We start from the raw sequence: 14,997 nt of genomic DNA on the forward strand, positions 1-14,997 counted from the left end.
GGAATTCTAGTTTTCAGATACACTTCAGAGACTGCAGCAAACTTTTTGCCTTTTATTCAAAAGCCTGTTTGCCTTTAAGTGGAATTACCAGCAAAATAGATAGAACTTCTGCTTTAAAAAAAAAAAAAAAAAAGTCAACTAGAACTGAGAAGTGATTTCCAAATCACTCCTTGAGTTTAATATATTCACATTCTCTTCACTCTTTTTCTCAGTCTAGATTTAAAATTAGGCTATTTATCTTTTCCTTCTCTGCATTTTTAGCTATTTAGTTCTAAGCATGCCTCCCACATTTTTTACAAGTAAGAGAGGCTATAACACGTATATAATTCTAACCTGAAAGGGGCAAGGAGTTGACACACTTCAATTCCCAGGCCCTTCCCATTCGGGGTTCAGATTAAGAGAATTGTGAATCAAAGCATCTAGCAAGACCACAGGTGTAAAATCGCCTTCAAAATTCTGAAGTCACAGCCTTTAACTGTCCACCGAATGTGTATTTAGAGCGGCTTTTCTGGGCCTCCCAGTGGTGAGACTTGAAGTCAAACCACAAAAGTCAAGAAACAAGAATGACATACATTCCTCCAGAGAAAACCTAATAGCAGTTACAGAGAACAGCTGCTTCCATTTGCCGTCCCCTCACCAGTGGCATTCGTCTCAAAATTTTAATATCAAAATATGATGAATATAATAAAATCGAATTTTCTGACTTAAGAAAACTAAAAGTTTGATCTTGAAACATGGATGTTTTTCTGTAGAGCTCTTCAACGTGAATAGAATACTCATGGTTAATAAGGTATAGGATCGTGATCTAAAATATGACTAATTGATGCTTTTTTGTCCCATGGCCCTATATTTGAAGTATCAATACTAAGTCAGTTTCTTTGCTTCTTGAGTGGGAGTCGGGGGTGGGCAGCAGGGAATGAGTGACCTGCTTGGTAAAACTTAAAACACAATACTGCAATTGCAGTGACTTTAGAGTGTTAGAGAAAACCCTCTGTTTTTTTAACCTTCCTAAGGAGGAAAAATTTAAGTTTTACCAGGATTAAAATAAACAGTTCAAGTGACTTTTAATGTATATTTTCTGAAATAAAGGACACATGCTCTTCAGTTAAAAAGTCCCTTATAGGGACTCTGGCAAATGCTAACATCATTGCTTTACAATGTTTACAATTCAGAAAATACTACTTACAGCAGAAACTCCTCATTCATTTCGCATTGAAAAGCTGGGAGTTGCTTCTTTGACATTAAATAGTACACATTGATATTGAGTATGAACTTTCTCAATGATATATATATATATATATATATATATATATATATATATATACACACACACACACACACACACACACAGAGGGTGCAAAAAAAATTGTACACATTTTAAGAAAGGAAAAAAACTATTAAAATTGTAATACTCAATATATACTAATAACAAAAGATGAATACAAGTCATGTGTATACATTTTTTTGGCACCCTCTGTATATATGTGTCTCACACCCTGAAAGATGCTATATAGTAGAAATTATCAGCAGGAAAATGTTGTTTCTCAGGAATGTAGTAAATTTAAAATAATATACGCGCTGCCCACCCTCCCACACCCCACTCTATGTTTGCTATGAGCCTACTTCAGCAGTGTTGCAAAGTTAATGGGAAACTTTTTCAAATCAAGTCAGGTAAACATGTAGTCAGCTCGACAATATTATCCATTGACATGAATTGTATTGTCATTAAATGGAATCAGTGATTCCTCTTAATTTTTGGGGGGTCGGGGGGAAATGCATTCAAGAAATCAATATTCTGATCATTACATTTTATATTTTAATTTTGCATTTCAGCATTCTAAATATCCAATATGAAAGTCACATGATAATTTGTTGTGCATTGTGTGCACTGTACATCACTTATAATCTGTCATTTAAAACATTCTTTCAGAAAATGAATACTAGTCTAAGAGTAATAGATTGTATATTTGTAGTTTTTTAATTATTTATAAAAATGTCATTATTGCAAAGCTAAATAGTCATTAGTGTTTATTTTTGTGCAGTTGCCCTTTGATAGTCCCTGGTTTTAAAACTTATATCAAGTAAATCTATAATCTCATAATCATCTACAAAATCAAGAAAATGCCCACCCCTCTCACTTCCTGTGGTCCAGGCCTATGAACTCTTTTTGTCAATTGCTTAATGTAACACCATGCCGTTCAGTACCTAATTAATGCTTTTTAATGATGAACATTTCTATAATGCCTCTTAAAGAGACCATAGTCTGATTTTTCTCACATTAAAATAACTGAGTCACTTGTGAAACTTAGTTATACTTTGCTGCATTTTAATTAACCTTCAACAGCTATTAAAATGGAATGTAAGATAAATTTTGAAGGAAAGGAAATAAATGTTTTCCATTTTCCATCTGGATTTATTTTCTGTATGAGAGCAGCTGTGTTTTTGATAGATTTATGGTTTGCATGAATTAATATTTAAAGTGGTCTAGGCCAATGCATGGCTATTGCTGTAAATCTTAATGTTTATTTCTGCCTTATAAAATTCTGTCATGGCTTACCTGGAATTTAATATTCAGTGGACAAATTAATTGGTCCTCGGCACAACTTTTTTTAATAAGTAAATTATTTTACAAATTTGAACAAATTTAATTGAAACTTTTGTTTAGCTTGCCTCTGAGAACTTTTCTTAATAAAGCTCACAAAACTTCTCAGCAAATAAATCTTCCTTAAGTAGGAAAAAAAGCTAGATTTCATAGTTGCTTACTTTGAATTACCAGCAACTTTCCATAGGTAAATCTGCTCTTGCAAATATGTGAATAGAATATTAAAAAAACAATAAATATTTTTGTGTTTCATGATTCTAGAACAGAAGCCATAAATTCAGTAAATACTGTTTGTTGTTTGTTTTAGTACTTCAAGCTTCATTTTTCACATTTTCAAGTTTATTAGGTTAAAGAAAAAGGCAGCCTTGGAAGGCAGCTACTATGGAAAATTGCAGTTTGCATTAAAGATAAAATAGTATTTTCAGCTCCATGAAAAACCATTCCTGCTGAAACCGGTAGAAATTGTGAAGCTGCATGAGTGGAGAGTGTTGAATCTGTGATTATAGTAGTTTTCTCAGGTTTGTTTATCTCAATGTTCAATGCACTGTGTTTTATAAATAGTTATTAAAGTTGAGTAATATTCAGTTCTATGCAGTGTTACGTGTCACTGGCCTTTCGTGAATGTGCATGTTTTAAACTGCAAATTTTAAACATTTTGTCCTCTAATTGTTATTAAAAATGAAATAAACTTTACCATTACGTAAAGAAAATTGTTGAAGTTGTAATTGCTAGTTTTAGAAACTATATTGCTTTATAAAACCTTCAAATCCACATAACTATATAGTCTGAGATGGTCTATCTTTTTTAATAGCATTATTAACATATCTTTTTTATATCCCCAGTGATATATAAAAGACCCCTTCACTTTTATCCAGCTAAAAGAATCATGAAGTGGAGCATGTTAACTCTAGTAAGAAGGGTAGTTTTGATAAGTATTAAAAAAGAATTTTTTTAATAAAATTACTCTATTTTTATTTTTCAGTCAGAAAAGCCTTCCAGGATTGTCCCCATTATGTATTTAAATTTGCCTGCAAGTCAACAGCTAATTCATGGCTCCATCTTTTTAGGTAGGATGAATTTCTTAGGTTTTTTTTAAATACAGCAATTTTTTTTAAGTTCCTGAGAAAGTGGCCAAGTTTTGCCAATAACGATTGAAGGAGGTAACCAGAAAAAAATAAAATTGCCATGTGAGACAAAAGTACAGGAAGCATCAGAAACAAGGACAAGAGCTTCATCAAAAATTAGCACCGTTGGGTAAAAGAGGAACAACTGAAACTGCGACTGGGTACAGTGCTAGAAAAGGATTAGTTCAGAGAGGCACTGAGGAAGCAATCGGAGGAGACTGGGTTTATTAGAGGGAGGCAGTATGTGCTCAGCTGGCTGGTGTCCTTTCCCACGTCTTCCCAGGGATGACGATTGGGTGTGGGTCCCCCAAGCAAAACCATGGAAAACAATGTACAGAAAAGTTACTTGGGAATTATATGAAATGATTTTCACATTCAACTTTATTCTCTTTCAAATAAGCACCGTGTTTATAAGTGACCTTGTAGTTTAAGATGCCTTCTAATACTACCATAAGGAAACAGCAAATTTGAAATACATTCCCATAAATTCAGTACATCATCCCCATTTAAAGTTTGTTTTTGTATGCTTATGGCATCTCTAACCCAAAGCTTCCATTTCAGTAACACAGAACCGCTCATTTTAAAGAAGAAAGATCGTCCTAACCTGGATTTTTCACTAGTGGGCTAATAAAAATTGTTGGAAAACATGAAACATTTTACCATTCAGTTTTTATTTCAAGTACAAACTATGTAACTAGCAATTTAAATAAGAATTCTCAGAATATCATTAATAATTAATGTTTAATTGCAATTTTAAAATAGCCATGTACATATAAAAATATGTTAACAGTTTGTTCCCTTAATAGTTTAATATGCCCATAAAATTCTTACTTTTCTTGAGCATATACTAACTGAACTTTTTAGGTTATACAAAGGTAAACTGATCCCGACCCAGTGAAATGTATCAAATTCCTAATTGTGATTGTATATATTTTCAGGAATCTTTTTTGTTGTCTCATTTTATACAGAAAGTTTCCCATGGATTTACGTCCATCTGTCAAATTCTCCATCGTGGGGAGGAGCTAATAATAACATCAATAAAGAGTAGAAAGGTGGGTAAAATAAGAGGGAACAATCTAGCCATTTGAACAATTAAAAGTACAATCTGTTGGCTTTGGAATGAATAACCATTTTAAAGAAAGTTTCCTATATTAAATGTGTTCTTCTAAATCAGATGATAAAAACAAATTCGTAGGCCAGGAGTACCCAACAGGGTGAGAGGGTGCTGTGTCCCAGGCAAAAATGGCAAGTTGGCCAGGTAGCAAAGGAGGTCATGGGTTATCATAGACTACCTCAGTCAAACCATCGGACCCTTTTTTCTGTTCCCTGCACTTTAATCAACAGTTACATCTGCCCTCCCACAATACTTGGCCTTTCATTTTTATTCTAGGGTATTTCATCTGCTTTCTATTTATCATTAATTTACTGTGCCCTCCCCGCTAGAATGGAACTGATTTGAACAGTGACTCTTAACTTCCTATTTCTCATGACAATCCTAAGCAACAAGGGACCACTAATATTTCCAATTTACAAATGACAAAACTGAGACACAGTGAAGTCAAGTAAGTGGCCAAAAGTCACTCAGCTTATAAGTAACAGCCAGAAAACTAACCCAGACACTATGACTCCAAAATCCATGCTAAATTGCCTTCTAGTCGTGGCTCAAATTTCTCATGTGTAAAAGGAGAGACATTTCTCATCTAGTATTTCTGTTTGTGCTTTATATTATTCTATATTCTCACAGTACAAAAGCGATTGATTGTTACAGTCCCTCTATAGGGTATGTACATTACACAATCACTTTTTCCCCCGATAGATTTTGTGGAAAGTAGGTTTGGTATTTTTTTCTGAGAAAATTAGGCCTTCCAGGTATGTGTCATAAAGAATGTAGAGTTTCAAAGCAGACCTCCTGGGTTCAAATCTTGGCTCTGTTATTATTGTCTGGCCCTGAGCACAGTGTTTAACTTTTCTGCTTTGATTTCTTCATAGGAAAAACAGGCACAATAATCGTCCCTACCTCGGGGTTGTGAAGAATAAAGGGGGGAGGGGGTAAGGGGGATGGTGGCCGGTTAGCTCAGTTGGTTAGAGTGCAGTGCTGTTAACAACAAGTTGCCGGTTCCATCCCCACATGGGCCACCGTGAGCTGTGCCCTCCACAACTAGACTGAAACAACCATGTGACTTGGAGCTGATGGGTTCTAGAAAAACACACCTAAATAAATAAAATTTAAAATATATATATATAAAGAAAAGAATGTTAAATGATAGACTCCACTTTAAAAACAAAAAAGAGTAAATGGTACAATTCATAAAGCACTTGGGACATGGTGCTTGACAAATGTTACCAATTATTTGAATAACCAACCACCTTTCAAAAGGTTTCAGGATGTTAGAACTCAAATTCTTTGTGAAAGTAATAAAGCATTAATCAGACAAGTTTCCCTTGTATTTTGGTCATCTTGGAAATTTTAAGTGATTTGATTTGATGCTGGCTGTCTAATCTTCCTAAAATGAAGATGTGATCAAGTCACTCCCCCTTGTAAAATCCTTCAAGGCTTCCCCTTGCAGTTGTGTATATAGCCAACCCCCATGGAATTCAGATCTTTGATATGACCCTACTTATCTCTTCACTCTCACGCTTTCTCTGAATTTCTTGTCCAGTTCCAGAATGTTCCTTGTTCTTTCCCACTCATGGGTGCTTCTCTGCCTTGCTATGAATTCTTTACTTTGCCTAATATGCTCTTCCCCTCATTTTCAGCACTCCTTTCTCCCTCCCCCCAACAGTCTTCTTCACTCATACCCCACTCATCTCTCAAGGCTCAGGTCCAAGCTCAACCTCTCTACGATGTTACCTAACTCATTCCCTTTGTATGTGCTCCAGGGTACTCTGTACATACTTCCCCTATCATTGTAGTTACCATCATGAATTCTAAGTGTTGATTTATGGGTTCGTTTTTCCCTACCTGACTATGAGCGCCTGGAAAGCAGGAAAGATACCGTGCTTCTTTTATAAAGCATCTACAACTTCTCATCACAAGTATTGCTGTCATGCCTGAGTCCATGGACATGGTGGCTCCTTGAATCAGAACTGTATGTGATCTTAGCACCCTCATCCCCTAGCACAGTGCCCAGCCCGTACGTAGTATCCAACAAATGCTTCTGGATTGGGACAATATCTGGAAATCTGCCACAGGATGGCCTTTTTACCCTGGGATTGAGAATAATATTATCAACTATATAGCTTCCAGAGGGAAGTTTAAAGACATGTACTATATGTCAACAAGTACATGTGGATATGATTTAATTCAGTGTCATTGAATGCCATATTTCAATGAGGTACACAGTGGCGCCCTTGTTTTAAACAATTTATAGCCAGTTAACTTGATCGACTGGAGCATGCTGCTGAGGAAGAGAAGGTTACAGATGTGAGCTTTCAGAATTCCTCAGCATTGTTCTGCCTAATAGATACAAACTGCTCCGCAAAGGATGGCAAATAAAAAATACAACCATAGAGAGAAACCTGACAAACTAGATGGTTCTCAGCGGGTGCCGTTCCGCCCTCTAGAGGACATTGTGGAATGGTGTGGGCGCACCTTTGGCCTCACTGTTTGGGGTTGTGGCAGGTGTGCTATGGACATTCTTTGGAGAGATCCTGCATACATGGGACAGTCCACACAACAAAGACTTGCTGTCCATCGGCACAACTCTGGAATGTCCCACCATTCCTTTTTGGTGGAAAAATCTAATCTTATTTTTCCAGTAACATGTTTTTTGCCTTCATGTACACTGACTTTTCCAGTTATATAACTGTGTAAATTGAAGGAAGATCAAACTTTGCTTTGTTTAGAAAAACCACCTTAACAGCTGCAGTGCAACTGTGGTGTTTGGGTTGCCAGCCTAGCAAACCTGCAACAGTCTGAATTCCAGTGGAGCTGTCACTTCTCGATGATTCTGTGTAAGAGGTTTGCACCTGAATCCTTTGTTTAGTCTTCCCAAGCCGTTGCATTTTGAAATACATTACTTTTCTTTCTCCTTTCTATTTCCCATTAGGGCATTGTATTGATTTTTTGAAATTATATGCATAATAAGTAATACTATCTATGAATTTCATTTTGGGACAGTTAAAGGGACATCACAAAATACTTATTCTAAGGAGATTACTGGGTCCAACAGAGTTGACAATCATGCCTCAGAGAGAGGGACCGGGACTCATGCTTTACTATCCAGTGGATTTTGTGCACAGAGGCATCTAAACCTCAAAGCAGGGGTTCCCTTGATGTTTGAATCTGGTTTTTAACACAACTCCAGTACTGACTACCTGTGGGCCTTGGGCAAGTTACTTCATTTCTCTGGGCCTCAGTTTCCAAGTCTGTAAAATAGAAATTATAATGAGTCCTTGTTGTGATTTTTTGAAGGATAAAATGAGTTAGCGTATGTAACTATCTACAATAGTTTGGCTCATAAGAGCCCAGTAAAGAAAGATTAACTTAAAAATATGAAAGAAGGTGTATCTAACAAACATGAATAAAACCAGTCTAATGACATAGGAATGTGTTCCAGAGCTTGCTCACAAATGTGTATCCTTTTATGTTCAGCATTTTCTCTCTTCCTCCCTTGTTTCCTTCTCTCCTTCTTTTCTTGCTTTCCTCTTCCTTTCTATCTTTTGTTCCTTAATTATTTGGACTAATTTGGGATACTGGAAGTCAGGCCACTTTTATATACAGGACAAAGCAGGAGACTAGACATCAGAGCTCCTCTGCCATTAGACTGGGCAGAGGCCCAATATCTTTGAACTTATTTCTTCAAGTAAAAAAACAAAGAGGCAGGGCCAAAAGATTCTCTTAGGCCAAAATTTTACCTTTAACTAGCTGTATTTGAAAAGAGCTATTAAGGGTGACATATGAATTCATATAAACCTGTGTTCCCAAACAGCACTCACATTGGCCAGGTAGGAAACAAAACAGAGAGATGGGCCAGGAGGCTGGTAAATATCAAGTGTCCTGTCAGAAAAGGGCCGGCCTGACCTGTGGCAAAGACCCTCAGTGCCACTTCTTCTTTGTGTCACAAGAAGCCAGACATCCAGATTCTCATGAGAAATGTCCCAACACATCTGAGCGTTGGATGCAGCCCCCAGGCTGATGCCTCCAGGAAAATTCACGTTCCTTTGCTGCCTTCATGAACCCCGATGCAGAAAATAGTTTTTTAATGTAATTAAAAATCAATGTAGGATCTTTTTTCTTTGCATTTCAAAATATGAAGTGTTATTTCCTGTTATTGGATAACCAAAAGTATTGTTAGGAAATAAAATGAAACACTTTGATCTAAAATTTCAAATAGATTTCACAAAAACATGTTTATTCTAACCCAGCAGGATATTTGCCCAAATGTGTCGTCATCAGACATGGAATTCAATGGCACTTGAGATATGTAAGATTAGATGATTATAACCAACAGCTGGACTTTGAACTCCACAGTTCTTATTAACACCAAAAATTACAGTGTGACTACTAAATAATTAGTACCGTCAATGTGGTAAATCCATTAAATTACAAATCTTTACATTTGTACATAACTCATTTTACATATAAATGTTTTAAGAACCAACTGTGCAACTTTCACTTAAACACAAAATATTGCTAAACAAAAAGTCTGCAATAAATATTCCCTCAGGTGGGTGGGGGAAATGCTTTTACATACGATCTGTGTTACAATGAATATCTGAGTAAATATTTAAAAGTTTAAACTCCTCATGTGGTTATTGAACTCTTGTATTCTGAAAAAACTTATATTTTAAACAAAATTTAGTTATTAATTTAAAAAGGAACTTCTGATGATGCTAATATTATTCATGGTTAGGTTGCTCCCAAAATCATAAATAGGTTGTTCACTGTCCCCTCAGTTTATTTAGTAGTTTGGTTTTTTTAAGTGAACCTTCAATAATTACAATCAGGTATTTTTCTTTATATATATACTGGGGTGCCAAAAAAAATGTATACAAGTGGACACTTTGGTCAATGTTGCTCAAGCAGTAGTTTGCCATAATCAGAAGTGTCTGGACGCTGATGGCAACCACTTTGAGCACCTCTTGTAATTGCAGAAGTCAAATGTGACTTGTATTCATCTTTTGTTACTGGTATATATTGAGAATTACCATTTTAATACAGTTTTCCTTTCTTAAAATGTGTATACATTTTTTTGGCTATATATATATTTGTATTATGACTCACCAAACAACTTATACTGAAAAAATAACATGTAGACCTTTTCTAAACAGCACAGCTAAGTTGTCCAATAAAACATCTTCAGCCAGTTTGCAACTTTAAAGTTGAACTGCTGTATATTTTGAATAAAAGCTAAATTGAAATGTAACGGTCACCATGTTTTCAAAGCCAGAAAGCAGTTATCTAACACAAACATTCTGTGATGAGAGCCAGGGACCTTAAGACTAGAAGACATATTTTCCTAGTACTTTCCTCAATGACTTTGCTCGGTTCAAGAGACATTTCCTCAGAAATCTTTGTGGCAATGGCAGCAGCGCTCCACCTGTCTGCCATTATACTACATGGTGGATTTATGGCTGTGGCCTGTCAACTGGAACTGAATTCTGGACAGGTCTTCCCAGGCAGCGGAGGCTCCTGCTGGAGTGGGTAAGCAAAGTATTGGGGGGACACCAGGAAACCGGATGGCTGGGTCAGGTGGATTGGGTGGCCTGTGGTGTAAGGCGGGGGTGGTGAGGGCACCAGGCAGCCTGGCTCTGCCCTAGCAAAGGAGAACCTGCGGATGGAGCCCCCTGTGGAGCTGGAGCTCGTGGCCGTGCTGGACTGCCTGGAAGGTGCTCTGAGGTTCGTGGAGGTCAAGATCATGGGCAGGGTCTCTGTCTGATAACTGCGGAGCGAGAAGCGGATTGGCTGCTGTGAGGGCTCCTTGGGTCTCAAGCAGGTACAGCAATAAATAGCCACTAAGGAGCCCAAGATGATGAAGGCGATGAAGATGGAGCCGACAATCAGGAAGGGAACGTAGACGGGTTCTAAAAGGCAAAAACAGACATAGACAGATGCTGGGACAAGGGTCTCCCAAACTCTGGGCAACTTAAGGGTGGGAGGTGGGTGGCTCAGTACTACTACTGTTGTCAGCCCAACGTCTCAGGGCTTGTTACTGATAACTTCTAGAGTGCAAACGGTGATGACAGAATATTCTTGCTCCTAGCAGGGAGGAAGGAAACTGATACTGTAGCTTCTGTTAGCAATTAGCCATCATATTGCACATCTGGAAATCAGAAGGAACAGACTCTATCCTCCTGTTCATGCACTGAAGGAAAGGAAAGAGTGAGTTTTTCTTGGTTACTGCAACGTTGTGTTTAAATCCAAGTTTTAGTAGTTTTATCACTGTGGAGCACTTAGGGCTTTGACCCATACCTGAAGGTGAAAATCCACCCCCTATCCCAGAATCTCCAATCTAAGCAGAGAGAACTAGGCGTGTTAAATTAGACCCTCAGGAATTTATCAGAGTACGGGAAGAACAGTATAAAAAACTCCATAGCAGGCTACAATTAACTGTGTCTCCTATTGCATCACAAGCTGTCATCTCTGGATATTTCCAGAAACAATTTGCAATGCCTACTCCAGCTGCCACACCTCTGCCTCTCAATTCCCACCCAAACTCTGGGAAGGTCAGGCTGAACCTTAGATCATGATGCAGTTCTTGGGGCTGGTGGCCCAGACTTTCTGTGACAGCATCCGTCAGACAGAGAAAAACCCCAGTTTCCTTCTCTCTCTAGGCAGACATAAAATTTCCAACCCCTGAGGCAGCTCTTGGGCAGTTCTCCAGGTGTCTCCCCTGTGTGACTGAGCCATACTTGGATGCAACCTCCAGCTTAGAGATAGAAGAAAGAAAACCTGCATTACCTAAGGTCCTACCTGTGTCTGGTGCTTTCTTATTTATTATCTGATTCAAGTCTCAATGAGACGCTGATGTGAGTATAAGCTCTATTTTCCAGCTGTGGAAACATCAAAGAGTTTTTTACTTTCCCCAGATGTACAGGCAGAGAGTGACAGGTGACTATCAACCCCAAGACCTGTGGACTCCTAGGAGTAAGCTCTTTCGCGTACCATCCACTCTGCCATGTTTAGTAGCACCCGGTGGAAGGCGAGGCGAAAGTGACTAACCACTTATTGAGCACCATGCTAACCATTCATACAGTCTCACTTAATCCACAACCTAACTCAGAGAGCAATATGCACATTTTAGAGTTGAGAAAAGGTCCAGAGCAGTTAAGTAACTTGCCCAAGATTACACAGCTGGCAAGCAACAGAGCCACGGTCCGAGTCCGTAGAATTTGCCAGATCCCAGCCTCTGTGAATACAGAGGCTGCCTGGTCCGGCTGCCCTCAGGTGGGGTCTGGGAAGGAGTCCCGGCTGTAGACTGGGTATTTGCACTTACTCTGCAGAGAGCAACCGGGTCCCCCAGGATGAATGGAATAAAGCCACGGGAAAGAGTGATTTTTCTAACAGGTCATGACTGCCTAGATTTTCTACTTTCCATTGAGCATCTTTTTTCCAGTAGCCACTGGATTCCCAATCCTCTACATTGGGAATTCTGACCTCCAGAGTTAAATTTCTTAAAAGTCTAATGGAGTTCAAAGAGCAAGCTCCCCTTTCCTCTGGGTTATCAGTCTCAGGAATTATGTGTGGGGGGTGGGGGGTGGGAGTGGGGTGGGGGGGATGCAGGCAAAGAGCTCCAGCACCATGTTCCTCTCTCCAGCCTCCCCTAACCTCTGTCGGGGACCTTTTCTTGCCGGCTTCAGACCTCCGCGCTGGAGTTCTGGGGTGTCACGGCTCTCAGCTCCGCCTGCTCCGCTGGTTTCCCGGCCGTAAAACCGTCGCCTCGAGCTCTAAAGGATTTCCCTGATGTTCTGATTCAGGTGGAAACCTTCTTTTTTTTTTTTTTTTTTTTTTTAACGTGTAAAGTTCCTCTGCTACAGTCGTGATTTATTCCGCTCTGAAGTGAGCGGAAATTTGACCCGTGTTTTCCGACGTGAGAATAGGGGGCGGGGAAGCCCCTGCGACCCTGGTTTCCAAATCTCCACCTCGAGGACCTGGGCAATGCTGAAAGGCATGACAATAGGGGGTGGGCCGGAGCGGGTAATTCGATGCAGACAAATGAAAGGAAGTCGGAAGAATGGGGCAGCGGTTTAGAAACGCTACCAAAAGACCACAAAAGAAAAAAAGTGGCTGAAGTTCCGTAGCCCTGCGGGGCTACAGATGAGTGCACCCCAAGAGTTGCGTTCCCTGCGCCACCGACACTTTCCAAAGCTCCCGGGGTGACAAGGAGAAAACCCAAGTCCAGCTTGGTTCTGCCCTCACAGCCCTTCTCTGTAACCTCCCGAGCGCCGGGGAGCTCCAGCTCTCTTCCCCGGGGTCACCCGGTGACCCCGCTCTATTCGCGGTCCCCTGCAAACTTTCCTTTGGGACAACCCGCGGAAAACGCGTGTGGTGGGAATCGGACTGCAAAGGAATAGGGCCCCCTGACCTGAAACATGACCACCCACTACTCCCTGATGCCTACACCTCGCTGTGTCCACTTTGCGCAGCCCCAGGAAGGCCTGTGCGCCTGCCCGCGGGGACACCCGCCGGCATACACAGCAGCGGCGGACCGGGTCTGGCCCTGGAGACCAGTACTTACGCGCGGTGATTCCAGGGTGCTCCAGCTCGCCGCGGTCGTTGGTGCAGCCGCCCTGCTCCAGCCTGGCGTCGGCCGCGGCGCAGCAGTAGCGCAGCGCGCAGGAGCCGCAGCAGATGGTGGCGTCCAGCGTGTCGAAGTCCTCCGGGCACTGGAAGCCCTCGTGGTAGTTGCCCTGCACGTCCACCCAACCGTGGCAATACTCTCCGGACTGCTGAGCCCCCGCTGGGCCCCAGCGCAACCAGCACAGGAAGAGGCAGAGCGCCAGCAGCGCCCCCATCGCCGCTGGCGCCCTGGGCGGCGGAGAGGGGCACGCAGTTGGAGAGCGAAGGGCTGAGCTGGGGCTCTGGGCTCACTACGGTTCCGCCTCCCCCGGGGCGCGGCCCGGGCGGCTGCCCCGCCAGCCGAGGCCACTCCCGCGCGGGTTAGCAGGAGCCGGGGAGGTGGCAGGGGCTGTGCTGCGAGTTCTGCAGGCCGGGGGTCGGCATAATGCGCGGGGGCGAGAGGGCAAGGGCCCGTGGGAGGCGCCGGCAGAAGCTGCTGCTGCTGCTGCTGCTGCCCTTTGCCCGGTTCATAATGCTCCTGGTGCAAGGGGCGCGCCGAATCCTCGGCCACCTCCCTCCCCACTCCTCACCGGAGCCATCGCGCCAGGGGCTGGCAACTCCAGGGCCGCACAGTGTCACGACTTGTGGCTGTCGCCGGGTCCCGAGCGGAGCCCAAAAGAAGGATTTGAGATCCCCACGTACGGATCCCGGGACAAGCCGTCGCTCAGCCCCCGCCCGTGTCTGTCACGGAAGCAGGAGTGAGCCTGGATGCGGCCAAGTGCAAACGGCCTCTGGGTTGCTGACAGCTCTGCCTGTTAGGCGTCCTTAAAAAGGAAGAGGGAGGGGGAGACAGCGAGGGTGAAGAAAGAGTCTGCCCTCCCCTGTTGCGCCGCTAGAGCTAATCGCCGCGGGTGCTGCGCGGGCCGCGGGTCCTTTGCGCTTTCTGGTTCGCGCGCCATCCTCCGCCTTCCCGGACCACCCCCGCCCACCGCGCTCCCCCAGGACTCGACTCTAAACCTAAGGAGTCCAGGCGCTCCACCCTCCCACCCCAACTCTCGCACAGCCCAGAAAACTCCGCAAAACGAGGGAGAGGGCTGCCGGGTTTCCGCGTCTATCCACGCGCGTTGGCGCGCGGGTGGAGACGCAAGTTTTGCTCCTTATGGATGTGATAAAAAAAAAAAGATCGCGGTGACTGAGGTTTGTCGAATCTTCTGTCGCCTGTTGCACAGATCCAGACTCGTCCCTGGGACACCTGTTAACATGATTTTTAGGGGCCGCCAATATATGCACTGAGTTTTCCACCTAAGTTTCCACTTTTTCGAGGAGGGCTGGCACATTTTCATAAATACAAACATACTCGCACTCTTTCCCCAAGCCCCCTAACCTGCGCGCTGCCGGTGAACAATCGCTGGTCACCTCCACTCGCCAAGGGCAGCTCGCAAAACCTCAAAGAGCAGCACTTCTCTGTTCACACCCGCAAAGGAAATCAAAGAACTGAATTAATGATAATTGAGCAGATCTGAACTTCTGTTCGGGCAAAGAAACACATT

At 42.1% G+C, this 14,997-nt stretch overlaps 1 protein-coding gene across 1 annotated transcript; it reads right to left on the reverse strand.

The window, feature by feature from the left end:
* Positions 1–9,059: 9,059 nt before the first annotated feature.
* SHISA3 (shisa family member 3) lies at positions 9,060–14,248 on the reverse strand. The gene is made up of 2 exons (XM_019754170.3): positions 13,407–14,248; positions 9,060–10,752 (listed from the first exon to the last, which is right to left on the reverse strand). The coding sequence occupies exons 1-2, from the start codon at positions 13,681–13,683 to the stop codon at positions 10,313–10,315; spliced, it is 717 nt and encodes a 238-aa protein (XP_019609729.1). The 5' UTR covers positions 13,684–14,248; the 3' UTR covers positions 9,060–10,312.
* Positions 14,249–14,997: the final 749 nt, after the last annotated feature.

The sequence above is a fragment of the Rhinolophus sinicus genome, chromosome 1 (assembly GCF_057876585.1).
Source record: "Rhinolophus sinicus isolate RSI-liver-muscle chromosome 1, RSI-T2T, whole genome shotgun sequence".
Lineage (NCBI taxonomy): Eukaryota > Metazoa > Chordata > Mammalia > Chiroptera > Rhinolophidae > Rhinolophus > Rhinolophus sinicus.